The 15,999-nt window shown below is 43.1% G+C and overlaps 1 protein-coding gene and 1 long non-coding RNA gene across 4 annotated transcripts in view; one reads left to right on the top strand and one right to left on the bottom strand.

The window, feature by feature from the left end:
* The window catches only part of LOC137518574 (uncharacterized), an 86,131-nt gene that overhangs the window by 15,869 nt on the left and 54,263 nt on the right, over nucleotides 1-15,999 (top strand). For 2 of the 3 annotated variants that reach the window (XM_068236628.1, XM_068236627.1), the window contains exon 4: nucleotides 9,483-9,507. The exons of the other annotated variant lie outside the window; for it this stretch is intronic. In XM_068236628.1, coding sequence (XP_068092729.1) covers nucleotides 9,483-9,507 — 25 coding nt within the window. The remainder of the gene's footprint in view (nucleotides 1-9,482; nucleotides 9,508-15,999) is intronic. 3 annotated transcript variants of the gene reach the window in all.
* Nucleotides 6,982-15,999, bottom strand: part of LOC137518576 (uncharacterized) — a 91,163-nt gene continuing 82,145 nt past the window's right edge. Inside the window, exon 4 of the long non-coding RNA XR_011020847.1 lies at nucleotides 6,982-7,405. This is a non-coding gene — a long non-coding RNA (uncharacterized lncRNA). The remainder of the gene's footprint in view (nucleotides 7,406-15,999) is intronic.

Genomic DNA, 15,999 nt, shown 5'->3' with positions numbered 1-15,999 from the left:
GAGCCCTGCGCAGCCGGAACAAATAGTTCCGGCCAGCGCTAAGGGCTGGATCAGAGGCGGCTGACGTCCATGACGTCACTCCGCTCGTCACCATGGTATGCGAAAACACGGAAGGCCGCTCATTGCGGCCTTCCGTGTTACTTCTGGCCGCCGGAGGCGATCAGAAGAACGCCTCCGGAGCGCCCTCTAGTGGGCTTTCATGCAGCCAACTTTCAGTTGGCTGCATGAAATAGTTTTTTTTTTAATTAAAAAAAAAACCCTCCCGCAGCCGCCCTGGCGATCTTAATAGAACGCCAGGGTGGTTAATAACGTTTCTATAGTTATCACCATGGGGACAAGGCATGTAGTATTCAGGAAACCTTTTACATCAGGCAAACCTATAGTTAACTCTTCAATCTTTAAAATAACTCCAGAGTTATAGACAGGTTGCTAATTAACTGCATGTGAAAATAACTACAGAGAAGGTAAATGAACTACAGAGGAGGTAACTTAAAGCGGAATATAACCCTGCATTTCAACTTTGCTCTAAAACATTATTTACAATATATTATATGCACCAGCATTTTTTTTTATTTTTTTTTACTAGACCAGCATTGGAAGGGTTACACGGAGCTTTAAAATTCCTGGAGATTTCTGCAGACGCACCCGAAGCTGACATAGATACATTTTGTTTACGTAAATGTATCTAAGGGCTCTTTCACATTAGGGCAGATTTTCTGCGTTTCAACGCAACGGGTAAAATTTGCGTTACCCAAGGTGAAATGAAAGTCCATAGAACTTTCATTTTAGCTTTCACATATAACGCAGACTTTTTGTGCGTTGCGTTACACTGCACCCATGCACAGTTTTTCAGCCGACGCTAGATTTATGCGTTACAATGTTAGTCAATGTAAAACGCACACTATGCGCGTTTTTAATCCGTTAACGCAGGCAATCAGTCCCAGAATGCAACAGAGGAACAATGTAGAAAGTTGAAAATTAAAAGAAAAAAAAATTACCTGCGTTTTTCCTATGTGCTGTAACGCATTGAAAACGCACACTCACTGCAGTGCAACGCATATTAAAACGCATACAACAAAATGTATGCTTTGAGCGTTCTCCAACGCAAGCTCTGATGTGAAAGAGCCCTCAGAGCTGGACCCCACAGGAGCGCTTTTGGCAGCGTTTTGGCAGCACTGCGATACGCTAGCAGTTTGCCAAAACGCTGGGCTAATGTTAATGGATGGGGCAACTTCCACAGGAGCGTTTGCGTTTCCCAGAAACGCAAACGCAGGACCTGCAGCATTTTGGGAGCGTTAGCGCTTCAATGTAAAGTATTGAAACGCTAGCAGAAACGCTCAGCAAAACCTAAACTGAGCGGTTTTGCTAGCGTTTTGCGGTTCAGCACACTGTAACAAAATGAAAAATAATTCACAGGACCAATCAGGATCAAAACGCAAAATGCTACGCACCCGCTGGGCAAAAAAATACAATGTTGCAAAGCACGACCAAAAACGCGCATGAATCCGCTTGCAAACCGCTCAGACAAAACGCTAGCGGTTGCGTTTTGCGTTTGCTGATTTCAGTGGGTTCCAGGCCTAAGTGTTGAATGTGACTCTCTCTCTCTCTCTCTCTCTCACACTGAGAAGGAGCTGGAGGACAGCCAAAGAGTGTGTAACATTTCTCAATAGATACATTTGACTAAATAGAATGTAACAATCTGAACTTCTGCATATCTCTCCACGGGGTTATATTCCGCTTTAAGGAATGAAGAGATAAGATAACTCTCTCACTGTGTGGAGGTACGTTTTCTCATGTCTTATTATTTCCAGCATGATCTTAGTGAATTGAGGCATATGTCTTATGTATTATGCACTATTATATCATTATGAAAGATTTATTGTGAAGTGACAGGCTATGCAGCATTGTTCTCTTGTGACCTGCTGTCGTCCAGACAAAGGGCTCAATTCACAAAGACTTGTTTGTGCAGCAACAATTAATTTACCAGCAAACTTGGCTTCAAATCGCCCATTCATACTAGTAATCGCAAAATGCTAGTGCTTTGCATGGGTGATTTAATCACGATTAGCAAGAGTCAGAGCAATTTTGGGTACTTGTATTTGGAGTCTGTGGTTTCATAAATTAAGTCGGATAATTTTTGTAACTAGTTTTAGACTGAGTCTGAGTCGAGGAGTCATAGTTAGTAATTATAGCCATGGATGTATTTCAACACAAGGAAAGCCTCTAAGCCCCCTTTAAATGCAGATGTAGAATTTGCCATAACTACTTCCTGTGGCAATGCATTCCACATCTTAAAGGAGTACTATCGATTGAAACGACTTTTTTTTTAATACTCTATATTAGTGTACACATTACCACTAGTGCTAGGGGCACTTTATTTATTCACCCAGGTCTCTCTCTCACTATCCCTGCTTAAAAATTCATTTCTCACACAGCTCATAGTAGTTTGGGTCACCCTGAGCTGCTTGGTTACTCTGTCACACAGCTCACAAATATATTTCACTGTGTCACTCACAGCATGCAGCAGACATGAGGAGAAATAGGCTGATCTGAGGTGATAACAGGTAACTAAATGAGCTGGAATATTGCTGGAATATAACTAGCTATACCAGGAGTCTGTGTTTACACTCAGACTGGCTGCCTGCTTGAGGGGATTCACTCCAGGCTGCATCCAGTTTACAAGCTGCTGAGAGGGGCAGACCACTGTCTACAATTAGCATTATTAGTATCTTTATCAGTCAAGAGAAGCAAAGATAATAAACACACATTGCTAGAATCTTTAACCCCTTACCACCATATCAACAAGATTCGTTCAGCAAGGTGATAATTAAACTATAAACTGAGGAGTTGATAACATCTCCCCTTTGCAGAGACATGGTCTAGCCCTCTGGGAGCTCAGTATTCGATACATTTTGTATCCAACACTGACGCCAAAACTGAGGGAGGATTTTACAGCTGAGAGGAACAGCTGTGTGAGGAAACAAATTGCTCCTAGTACTTGCCCTAATGTGTGCTACAACATACAACATTTAAAAATAAATGCATACATCGATAGTATTCCTTTAATCACTCTTACTGTAAAGAAACCTTTCCTAAATAAATGGCTAAAATTTTCCCTCCATGCGCAGATCATGTCCCCTAGTCCTTTGTGGAAGCCTACGTACAAAAAGCTCATCCGCCAAGCTATTATATTGCCCTCTGATGTATTAACATGTTATTTAGATCCCCTCTAAGGCGTCTTTTCTCCAGACTAAATAAACCCAAATAATCCCTCGTATCAGTTGTATTGCTAGTCTCTACAACTGCTCTAAAACTGCAATGTCTTTCCTGTAATGTGTTGCCCAGAACTGAATTCCATATTCCAGATGTAGCCTGAGAGTGGATGAGAGTTAAACAGTTTATTAGCTTTAGCTGCAGTGGCTTGGCGTTGAATACTATTATTTAAAGGGATACTGTAGGGGGGTCGGGGGAAGATGAGTTGAAGTTACCCGGGGCTTCGAATGGTCTCCCACAGACATCCTGTGCCCGCACAGCCACTCCCCAATGCTCCAGCCCCGCCTCCGGTTCACTTCTGGAATTTAAGTCTTTAAAGTCTGAAAACCACTGCGCCTGCGTTTCCATGTCCTCGCTTCCGCTGATGTCACTAGGAGCGTACTGTGCAGGCACAGACCATACTGGGCCTGCGCTGTGCGCTCTTGATGACATCAGTGGGATCGAGGACACGGCAACGCAGGCGCAGTGGTTTTCTGACTTTAAAGTCAGAAATTCCAGAAGTGAACCGGAGGCGGGGTCGGAGCATCGGTGAGTGGCTGCGCGGGCACAGGATGTCTGCGGGGGAACGTTAGAAGCCCCGGGTAAGTTCAGCTCATTTTCCCCCGACCCCCCTACAGTATCCCTTTAACTTGTTGTCGATGAGTACTCCTAAGTCCTTCTCCAAGTTTGATGTCCCCATCGGTATCCCATTTATTTTGTATAGTGCTAGACCATGACTTTACATTTTTCAACATTTAATTTCATCTGCCACTGTGCCCATGTAGCCATCCTATCCAGATCCTGTTTCAATATGTCACTATCTTCCTGAGATTTGATGATTCTGCACAATTTTGTATCCTCTCCAAAAATAGCAACATTGATTTGTACTGCGTGTACTTGGTCATTAATAACTTGAAGAGCACTGGACACAGTACTGACCCCTGTGGGACCCCACTGCTAACAGTCACCCATTTTGAATAAGATCCATTGACCACAACTCTGTTTTCTGTCCATTAGCCAGTTCCCTATCCATGCACACAGACTCTTCCCCAGTCCTTGCATCCTCAACTTTTGCACCAGACTTTTGTGGGGAACCGTGTCGAAGGCCTTTCCAAAGACCAAGTGTATCACATCTACAGCATTCCCAATATCCACATTAGTGTTCACTACCTCATAAAAGCTGAGCATGTTAGTCAAAAAGGACCTGTCTTTAATAAATCCATGCTGATGCTGAGAAATAATATTATTTCTACTATGAACTCTTGTATAGTATCTCTTAGCAACCTCTAATATTTTGCACACAACTGACGTTAAAGGACTACTGTAGGGGAAAAAAAAGAGTTTACACAGGGCTTTGGTCCCTTGCAGACGTCCTGTGCCTGTGCAGCCACTCACTGATTCTCTGGTCCCCGCCTCCGTTTCACTTCCGGAATTTCCGACTTTAAAGTCGGAAAACCACTGTGCCTGCGCGGCCATGTCCTTGCTCCCGCTGACGTCACCAGGAGTGTATTGCGCAGGCCCAGTACGCAGTGCATACTAAATTCAGCCTGATTGGCTGAAGCCTCTGGTCCTCCTGTTTTCCCCTCCCACACCACTGTGATTGGATCCTGTTCTCTGCCAATCTCCGGAGGTCGCAGGCTGCTAGGGCCCAGGGAGGTGGGCCAGCACCTGTCACTGTCTTCGGCCCCTCTCTTGTACTTTGCCACCATCCGCCCCCTCTCCGCACGCTCACCGCTTCCCCTGCATCTCCTCTATTCCAGCATTGCAAAGCGCAGTGGAGAAGAATAAAAGCAGTGCACACACCTCATCATGGTTCAAAGCGCTGGAGTTCCCCATCTATACTCTCTGCCCTACCGCCACCCTGTATGGAGGTAGTGCAAAAAGTATAGACGGGAACTCCAGCGCTTGGAACCAAAAGTAGGTGAGTCTGTGTGTACTGCTTTTATTCCTCACCGTTGCATTCTGTACTGCTGCGGGGAGGAGGAGGGGAGTAAGGGAGGGAATTACATCAGGATTGGCTTCACCCAAGAACCAGGAACAGAATTCTTTTTTTTTTTTTTTTTTTTTTTTTTTTTCTTCTTTGTAAAAGCGATTTTGTTTTTTACTACCTGATGCAGCTGGGGAAATTGCAATACAAAGCGCTTTTTTGCGATTTCCCTGTACTTTCCATTGAGGCAAATCGCCCCAAAAACTGTACAGGCAGCACTTTGGTGAGCGGATCGGACTCAAACCGCTCATATGTGAACACTCTCTCATAGGGAATCATTGCACAAGCGCTTTTAGGTCGATTTTGAAAACCGCCGGCGCTTAAGAAAAGCCAAAAGCGCCCTTAGTGTGAACAGGCCCTTACAAACTAATTTGCTGTCTGAAGAATCTTCTAGGAAGTTCCACTTAGTATAGGAGAGATGGACCATTAGGTAGTTCTCTTGTCTCCTCCTGGCCTTCAGGGCTTATTCACAGTGGGATGTTGCGAAGCTGCGTTATAAAGTGTTATAATGCAGCTCACCGCACTGCAATGCTAATACTATGGGAAGTTCACAGTGCGACATTAGCGTCACATGGTAACGCACTACTGCAGTGCATTTCCTCTAAACGCACACGTTACCGGGTACAGTAAAGCATACTTTACATTGCCTGTATGCTTTACAGTACCTACTGTATGCAATGTTAATGCGCGTTACCACCTTTTTATTTTGAGTTTCGTTGAAATGCTGCTTTGCGACTTTAACGCCACATTACAACGCAACGTCCCTCTGTGAATGTAGCCTAAGTCGGCTTTTGCCCTGGCTATTGATCTGACCTGTGATCTGTACAGCTCTGAAGTATTACTGCTATTGTGACATGCAAAATGCATCACTATGTAAATAATTCCTATATTATTATAGCTCTTTTTTCAAAACTCTTGCGAGGCAGCCACTACTGTGCACTCAGTAGGCAGTACCAGTTTTAGGGAGTTTTGCCCAAGGACTCCTTATTGAATAGGTGCTGGCTTACTGAATGGGGAGAGCAGAGATTTGAACCCAGGCAGTCTGTCAGAGGCTTGGCCCTTAACCATTACACTATCCACCCACTGCTGCTGCCCTTTTGGAGTATACCATTATCTGTACTTAATCAACAGCTTTGATACTGCGCACAACACCTTTTGGGGGCAGATAGCATAGATTGCAAGTTAATATGCAAAACGAAAGCTGAAATCTTAGCTGGTTCAAAAGACATTGGAGGGGTTATATTAAAGTGAACCTATAAGTGCTTTGTTTGCTAAACACTTATAGGTCCATTCAGTTATATCCATGGTGCTAAGGGACGGTCAGAAAGTTCATAATAAAAATGGAATGCATATGGTAAATATTTGTCAAATTTAGTCTTTACGTCTTGTTGTCTCCTTATTGCTGCTGCCACAGATGCTGGTGTCTGTCCTGTATTTCTGTCCCCTCCCATTACTTTCCTGCCTGGCGATGTGTGCTTCAAAACTTCTTCCCATGCACCTCACTGATCACCCCTGGATTTGTGCACAGGGTGCTGAAGAAGTGCTCTTCCTTACATGCTGCTTGTGGGACATTAAAGCAGTTACCGGATAAGTTGGGAATGGATGGGACCACAGAGCAGGAGGCAGTGATGTGGGAAGTGTGGCTGGTCATATGCATCATCCTAAGGCCTCATTCACACCCATCTGCTGGCCTGCATTTTACAGCAGCAGAAATAAAATCAAGCAAAAGCGTTCATGCTTTCATCTGGGCCCTTTTATTCGTCAGTTGTCTCAGTGCCTTCTGCAGATAATTGACTGTATGATTTTGCTGGACAGCACATTTCATTGCCCTTTATCAGATGAGTGGCAGCTGACTCTGGAGCAGCACAGCACATCTGTACAATACGGACAAGGTACCATTCTGACATAGTGTGAGCGCAACCTTTTTGTCCCTTCATTTTGCACGGTAAGGCTTATAAGCTATTTTGAGTGGTGACTTTTCATTATTCCTTCCAGCGGAGTATTCCTTCCACCGAAATGATGGACTTTCTCAACTAGAAGGTGTTGCAGGCTATTGGAAATCAGAACACATCTTCACCTTGTTGTTCTCCACATTTGATTTCTGAAAGTCAGGTCATCGTATCACATACTCGAACTATAATCTGGGCAAGATAATTAAGATGGACACTAAAAAAAAATTGAATGACAAAATCGGTATGAATATTTTCTAGGCAAGGTTATATGGAATTTTATTCATAAACCCGTCTACTGAAGAAACCCTCTTCTAAAATCCTTTTTAAATACATGGCTGACGAAAGCTACTTGTTGTAGACTTGTTTAACATCTGTTGAGACTATGAATTATTATTATTGATTTATAAAGCGCCAACCTATTCCGTGTGGCTGTACAAAGTAGGAAAACAAGGGGTACATAATACAGACCATGCTATACATCAAATATGGACACTGGTACAAAATACAGTACTGGTGGTTACAATGACAGATGTAACCTGATGAATAAAATGTATAACTGAGTGCAAGCTATGATATGAACAACAAAATCCAAGACACAAAAGGGTGAGAGAGCCCTGCCCTTGTGAGCTTGCAATCTAAAGGAATGTGGGAAGACAGGGAAGTATGCAGTATACATACAGACACGGTGTGTGTTTCGGTTATCTAGTAAGGAGTACATTTTCTGAGGTTGAAGGGCAATGGCCTAAGTTAGAGAATATACTTGTCGGACAAAGTTAGTTATGAGGGAACTTTTAAAGATTTCAAAGGTTGGATAGTGACGGATGTGCTGTGGAAGGACAATCCAGAGGAGGGGTGAGGCACATACAGATTTACTTATGCACCCTTTCAAGTCTGTTATGAACATTTTTACAGACTTGCTGCCCAGAATTATGGTGAAGCACTACCAATTGAATGTGATAGTGCTGTTTACACAAAAAAAGGCTGCCTTTACAGAATGAAAATTTGTATGCTTGTTTTTGGGTATCTACTTCATACACGGAAAGTGCTTTACTTAAAATAGAGACACTGGATAGGGCCAAGACTGCCTAAGCAGAAAATTGTGTCAACATCAAACTCTTGGAGTGCTGTGAGGAGATTCTTCATCCTGTCCTCTCTCATTACTACTGTTCCAAAGTGGCTGCAAACATGAAGACTGGTGTTTACAGGAAGGACATAGGCATGGCTTGAATTGAGAACAAACATGTGAAATGGGCACAGAAGGACATTGATATTCAAGAACTTAACTGACAGTGTACTGCAGTTAATTGCATAGAAGTTTGCGTTAAAATAATCTGAAGAAAATCCGCTGCTCCATCTTGTCCTTGGTCAGCAATGTTCCAGGGTGACTGCAACCATGGTGAGAAATTGTCCACAGAGTGGGCATGGCTTGAAAGAAGAAGAAATGCGTAAAATGGGTAGAGAAGGATATTGATCATGAAGAACTTCTCTGACACAGTGCTACTGTTAATTGCGTAGGTCAGAGTTTTCATTAAAATGAGCCGAAAATGTTTTGGTGAAGAAAACATGATTACATTTATGTTCTGCAAGTTGAAGCGCAAAAAGAATGAAGAAGAAAGATGCTCTGAATGCCTACAATTCTCTTTATATTAGTTTTTGTGTATGAGGTTCTGTACTCCATAAGTCCTGGACTGCTTTCTATAAATTATTTTCAGATTTAGTTTTGAACTTTTTTTTTTTTTTCCTTCTCATAAATTTGCAAGATCATTTGTGACTTGCAAGTAGGCTGCATAAAAAGGAAAAAAAAAACAGGGCAGACAAACCTATTTAGTCAGAAAATCAAGATGTGAGAAACTGGCACATTCATGACTGAAAACTAGCGAATGGTCTTGATTTCCTGAAGTCCTGAATTGGCATTTTCTCCGGGGGAACCTTAGGTATACATTGTGGTATCTACAGTTTACTGTGTTTTGGAAGCAAATTTGAGATTTACATTTGTCTCTACAGAAACTGAGTGATGTTATATTTCATTTTTTTATTCACAGTGAGAAATGATCATATTTTGAGCGTTTTTCGCCCCCTTATTCAAATACCCTATTTTTTCCAGTTACATCTAAGAAGTAGCAGTTGAAGATTTTCTTCTGCATTATGAGAAATAATGCAAAATAGAAAAAGTTGCCTTTTATTCTACATTTCCACAAGTAATTCTTGTAATGCTTATTTCTTCATGGGGTTAATTCTGTTTTCTCTTTTTGTTTTGGGAATGTTGACATTTTGCGTCTCCACATTTAAAGGGCTCAAGAACAATACACGGATCAGGTAAGTGTTAATACTAATATATTCCACATATATACCTTCATTAATGTTTTTAACAAAAGCCTGTTTTGATCACCACAGAGTCCTTGTCACAGCTTGTTCATTGTAACTATGGAGTTGCAGAATATTTATGCCGTTACCAGATTGTCAAAAAATAGCAGGCCTCCAGACTATTATTGTGTGTGTGTGTGTGTGTGTGTGTGTGTGTGTGTGTGTGTGTGTGTGTGTGTGTGTGTGTGTGTGTGTGTGTGTGTGTGTGTGTGTGTTATAGTAATTGCACAAGCCAAGCCTGAAAAAAAAACAAACACTGCTAACATATAAATATATCTATCTACATATACAGGTCCTTGTAAAAAAATTAGCATATTGTGATACGGTTCATTATTTTCTGTAATGTACTGATAAACATTAGACTTTCATATATTTTAGATTCATTACACACAACTGAAGTAGTTCAAGCCTTTTATTGTTTTAATATTGATGATTTTGGCATACAGGTCATGAAAACCCCAAATTCCTATCTCAAAAAATTAGCATATCATGAAAAGGTTCTCTAAACGAGCTATTAACCTAATCATCTGAATCAACTAATTAACTCTAAACACCTGCAAAAGATTCCTGAGGCTTTTAAAAACTCCCGGCCTGGTTCATTACTCAAAACCACAATCATGGGTAAGACTGCCGACCTGACTGCTGTCCAGAAGGCCATCATTGACACCCTCAAGCAAGAGGGTAAGATGCAGAAAGAAATTTCTGTACGAATAGGCTGTTCCCAGAGTGCTGTATCAAGGCACCTCAATGGGAAGTCTGTGGGAAGGAAAAAGTGTGGCAGAAAACGCTGCACAACGAGAAGAGGTGACCGGACCCTGAGGAAGATTGTGGAGAAGGACCGATTTCAGACCTTTAGGGACCTGCGGAAGCAGTGGACGGAGTCTGGAGTAGAAACATCCAGACCCACCGTGTACAGGCGTGTGCAGGAAATGGGCTACAGGTGCCGCATTCCCCAGGTCAAGCCACCTTTGAACGAGAAACAGCGGCAGAAGCGCCTGACCTGGGCTATAGAGAAGCAGCACTGAACTGTTGCTCAGTGGTCCAAAGTCCTTTTTTTTTGAATGAAAGCAACTTTTGCATGTCATTCGGAAATCAAGGTGCCAGAGTCTGGAGGAAGACTGGGGAGAGGGAAATGCCAAAATGCCTGAAGTCCAGTGTCAAGTACCCACAGTGAGTGATGGTCTGGGGTGCCATGTCAGCTTCTGGTGTTGGTCCACTGTGTTTTTATCAAGGGCAGGGTCAATGCAGCTAGCTATCAGGAGATTTTGGAGCACTTCATGCTTCCATCTGCTGAAAAGCTTTATGGAGATGAAGATTTCATTTTTCAGCAAAACCTGGCACATGCTCACAGTGCCAAAACCACTGGTAAATAATTTACTGACCATGGTATCACACAATTGGCCTGCCAACTCTCCTGACCTGAACCCCATAGAGAATCTGTGGGATATTGTGAAGAGAAAGTTGAGACGCAAGACCCAACGCTCTGGATGAGCTTAAGGCCGCTATCGAAGCATCCTGAGCAGTGCCACAGGCTGATTGCCTCCATGCCACGCCGCATTGAAGCAGTCATTTCTGCAAAAGGATTCCCAACCAAGTATTGAGTGCATAACTGAACATAATTATTTGAAGGTTGACTTTTCTTGTTTTAAAAACACTTTTCTTTTATTGGTCGGATGAAATATGCTAATTTTTTTTTTTATAGGAATTTGGTGTTTTCATGAGCTGTATTGCAAAATTATCAATATTAAAGAGAACCCGAGGCGGGGTTCTGGGAATTCACCATACAGAGGCTGGGTCTGTCTATAGAGCCCAGCCTCTGTTGCTATATAGATTACTCCTATGCCCCCCCCCCCCCTGCGCTCTGCAATACCCCCATAACTCACAGCCGCGCTGTGCGGCTGTGTTTACCTCTCCTCTGTCTGTCTCGGCTGCTCCCCCGCCTCCTGCATCGCTCTGGCCCCGCCCACGTCCCTTCCCTCCAATCAGCGGCGACGGAAGGGACGTGGGCGGGGACCGAAGCGATACAGGAGACGGGGGAGCGGAGATACTGACAGAGAAGAGGTGAACACAGCGCGCTCTGACAATCTGCGTGCCAGCAGAGCGACTGAGTTTTATTGGGGGGATTAGAGCACAGGGGAGGCTTAGGGGCGATCTATATAGCAACAGAGGCTGGGCTCTATAGACAGACCCAGCCTCCTGCATGGGGATTCTATTCTCAGAACCCCGCCTCAGGTTCTCTTTAAAACAATAAAACGCTTGAACTACTTCAGTTGTGTGTAATGAATCTAAAATATATGAAAGTCTTAATGTTTATCAGTACATTACAGAAAATAATGAACTTTATCACAATATGCTAATTTTTTGAGAAGGACCTGTACATATATATTTGATTTGCTTGACTGGTACAGTTTTTGGTTTGTTTGTTTTTTCTGTTTTTTAAGCCTCAGATCTCTTTACGGCTGCAGAATGAAAGTTTTTTTTTTTTTAAATTAGAAACACAAAGTTGCCATAATCAGACCGTGTTTTCCATAGAGCAGCGTAGACAGCAGTTTGCTAGTGAAACCACAAAGTTGTAAATTAATATATAATTTCATTTGTGTAACATAATGTCCTCATTAACCATTTACCGACATGCATACGTATTAAAACGTCATGCTTTAGCCTATTAACGGCAACATGACGGTTTAATATGTCGCGCGATCCCGCCGCTGCTCCGCACATGTGCGCGCGCTACCGCCGCCGTTTCTGTCGGGATCCCGTGTTTAGTGATTGGGAAAGAGGACCGAGCAGTCCTCTACCCAATCGCAATGCCTGGAGTGAATGGACGTGACCGCGAACAGCGGCCACCTCCATTCACAAAACAGGAAACTGTTACAGTTAAATAAAGTGACAAAAAAAAAAAGTGATCACTTCCTATAACCGGAGTGTTCACTAGCGCCATCTTGTGGACAAAAAGTATATTACACACAAACACATACATATACAGGTACATACACATTATTAATAAAATTACACTTCCAACCCTTCCCCCCCCCCTCCCCCCCCAAAAAAAAACCTTGTAAAAAAAAAAAAGCTTAAAATAAATCAATAAATAGTTGCCTTAGGGACTCAGCTTTTTTTTAATCTATATTTTATTAGGGAAAATTAATTTTAATTTATTACATAGGGGTTTGTAATTATGGCCAGAACAAAAAAAACAAAACCGACAAATAACACCTATACTTCAAAATAATATATTGTCGCCGTACATTGTGATAGGGACATAATTTTAACTGTTTAATAATCGGGACAACTGGGTAAATAAAATGTGTTGGTTTTATCCAAACGACAATGTTTAATTTTAAAACTATAATGGCTGAAAACTGAGAAGAAATTATTTTTTTTCCCATTATTTTTGTATTTTTCCCATTAAAACGCATTTAGAATAAAAAAAATTCTTAGCAAAATGTACTACCCACAGAAAGCCTAATTGGTGGCGAAAAAAATTAGGTATAGATCAGTTTCTTGTGATAAGTAGTAATAAAGTTATTAGGGAATAAAAGGGAGGAGCACTGACAGGTGAAAATTGCTCTGGTCCGTTAGGGTAAAAACCCTTGGGGGTGAGCTGGTTAAAAAAAGGCATACAATTTTATATGTACAAGGAAAAAAAGAAAAACTTCTATCTTTTGTTGTACTTTGTAAATAATGAGTCCCTAATTGCTTCTTGGTCACTAATGCAATTATAATTCATTACGGATATTGTTTTCCTGGAGAGATATTTAGGAACCCAAAGCTGCCTTGTTTTCTTTAATAAGCACTTCTTGTAAGTGGTCTATGTTTGAATGGGGTTTACATCAATTCTGCTGTCTCTGTACTCCCATGTTTTAAATCTATAATCCAGGACAAGGGGCACGCACAGGAACAGGAGGTGCCATGCAGAACAATGGCCAGACCACAAGTAGGGCAAGGAAACGTTTTACACAGGGATGCAGATATTACAGCTGGTGTACAGTGGAATTGTAGCCTTAGGATCTGGTATTCTTAATGGAAGGAAAATCTGTGATGCATTATAACTGCAGAACTGATAAAGCAGCAATTTTGAGTCCACTTTATCCTTCAAGTATTATTTTTGTCGTTTTGGGAACATTTTCCTCAGATTAGCTTTTTCTTTGGCACTGAATGCAAGATACATTCCAAAATATAAAAATTGTCATTGGAACAGCAGATATTGAAGTTAAATCTGACAGATTCTGTGCCTTGGATTGATGCAATATGGTGAGGTATTTCCTTAACCCCCTTGGCGTTCTGATTCTTTTTGGATTTTAGGGTCTAAAAGTTGTGCAGGTTTTTTGCATCCTTTCAGACCCTAAAACCTGGAAAAAATCATGCTGCCAGGGAGATCTGCAGCAGTTTTACAATCACTCACCTCCCTGGCTCCAGCGCTGCAGTTATGCCTCCATCCTCCGGGTGGTGCTGCAACTCTAAAGTGAAATTGCCGGCTGTCTTCATGAAAGCCGGCAATCTCACCAGCAGGAGGAGAGGAAGGAGAATAGCGGCTGACATCGGAATCCCCCGTAAGGTATGTAGAAACGTCGCTATACTCTGCACACAGCCTCCGGCGGCTGCCCCAAGCAGAGGTTGGGATTACCGCTCTTAGCTGCGCTTTTCCGCCCCGACCCTAGCTCAGGATTACTGCTTAGGAGGTTAAATTGTAGTAATCATGTCTGGAGCTGAAAGTAAGGGGACATCTTTCTGTATCCAGATTCACGATTTTTTTTTTTTTTGATTTTTTTTTTTTTTTCAAATCAAGCTTAAAGGGACACTTAAGTCAAACAAAAAAAATGAGTTTTACTCATCTGGGGCTTCCAATAGCCCCCTGCAGCTGTCCGGTGCCCTCGCCGTCTCCCTCCGATCCTCCTGGCCCCGCCAGCAACCACTTCCTGTTTCGGTGACAGGATCTGACAGGCTGGGGATGCGAGTGATTCTTCACGTTCCTGGCCACAATAGCGCCATCTATGCTGCTATAGCATATATCATATACCATATAGCAGCATAGAGGGTGCTAATGTGTCTGGGAACGCGAAGAATTACTCGCGTCCCCAGCCTGTCAGCTCCTGTCACCGAAACAGGAAGTGGCTGCCAGCGGGGCCAGGTGAATCGGAAGGAGACGGCGAGGGCACCGGACAGCTGCAGGGGGCTATTGGAAGCCCTGGGTGAGTAAAGCTCATTTTTTTTGTTTGACTTAAGTGTCCCTTTAAGCACTAAATTCACACTGTCCTGTAACATTTACAAACATGCATTGTCAGAAAATGACCTCATACTATCAAATTGATAGTATGTCATTTTCTGTTGTGTAAATGTTACTGCAGTGCATTGTGAATTTAATAAAAGAAATAACTTAACCCCCTTGCCGTTCCAATTATATCGGCAAGGGGGCGGTGCAGCACTTTTAATTTTTTAAAATTCATGTAGCTAGCCTAGCGCTAGCTACATGATAGCCGCTGACAAGCGGCATCTCCCTACGTGCTTCGATCGCCACCGGCGATCTTTGCAAGCGGGAAGTCCCATTCAGAACGGGATTTCCTGCTCGGCTTCCCCCGTCACCATGGCGAGAGGGCGGATGGACGTCGGGACGTCAGAGGGAATCCCGATCCACCCCTCAGCGCTGCCTGGCACTGATTGGCCAGGCTGCGCAAGGGGTCTGGGGAGGCGGCGCGGCGGGTAGCGGCGAATGAGCGGCGGAGATCGAGAAATGCACACAGCTAGCAAAGTGCTAGCTGCGTGCAATAAAAAGAACATTTCGAAAATCGGCCCAGCGGGGCCTGAGAAATCCTCCTAAGGAGGTTAATCTAATGCATAACTGCAATGACGAAAACTAAAGGCAACAATTTAGAATACTTCCTTAGTTCTATGAAAGTCTGCTGGCCTGTAGCATTACACAGGTGAAAGCGCCTGCACCCCTGCAGTACTACACAGGCGAGAGCCCCTGCATCCATACACAGGTGAGAGCTACTGCATGCTTCCAGCACCATACAGGTGACAGCTCCTGCATCCCTGCAGCATTACATAGATTAAAGCTACTGCATCTCTGCAGCATCACACAGGTGAGACCTCCTGCATCTCTGCAGCACTACACGTTAGACTGGCTGCATTCCTCCAGCATTACACAGGTGAGAGCTCCTGCATCCCTACACAGGTGAGAGCTCCTGATGCATTACACAGGTGAGACCTTCTGCATCCCTACACTGGTGACAGCTACTTCAGCACTACACAGGGGAGAGCTACTGCATCCCCCTCCCCTAGATGCAGTTATCAGACACATATTATGTCACAAAAAGCATGTAGTTTTTCTACATACAAACGCACATAGTGTGAAGAATTACTGGGACTCGATCCATCGGGCGACAGTACAGGGGCAAGGCTGTAGCCTTCATGCTAGTGATGTGCCCTGTTGCTATGTGGTGG

This window comes from Hyperolius riggenbachi, chromosome 5, assembly GCF_040937935.1.
Source record: "Hyperolius riggenbachi isolate aHypRig1 chromosome 5, aHypRig1.pri, whole genome shotgun sequence".
Lineage (NCBI taxonomy): Eukaryota > Metazoa > Chordata > Amphibia > Anura > Hyperoliidae > Hyperolius > Hyperolius riggenbachi.
The sequence above is the reverse complement of the archived record's forward strand: the minus strand, read 5'-3'. Positions and strand labels throughout refer to the sequence as shown.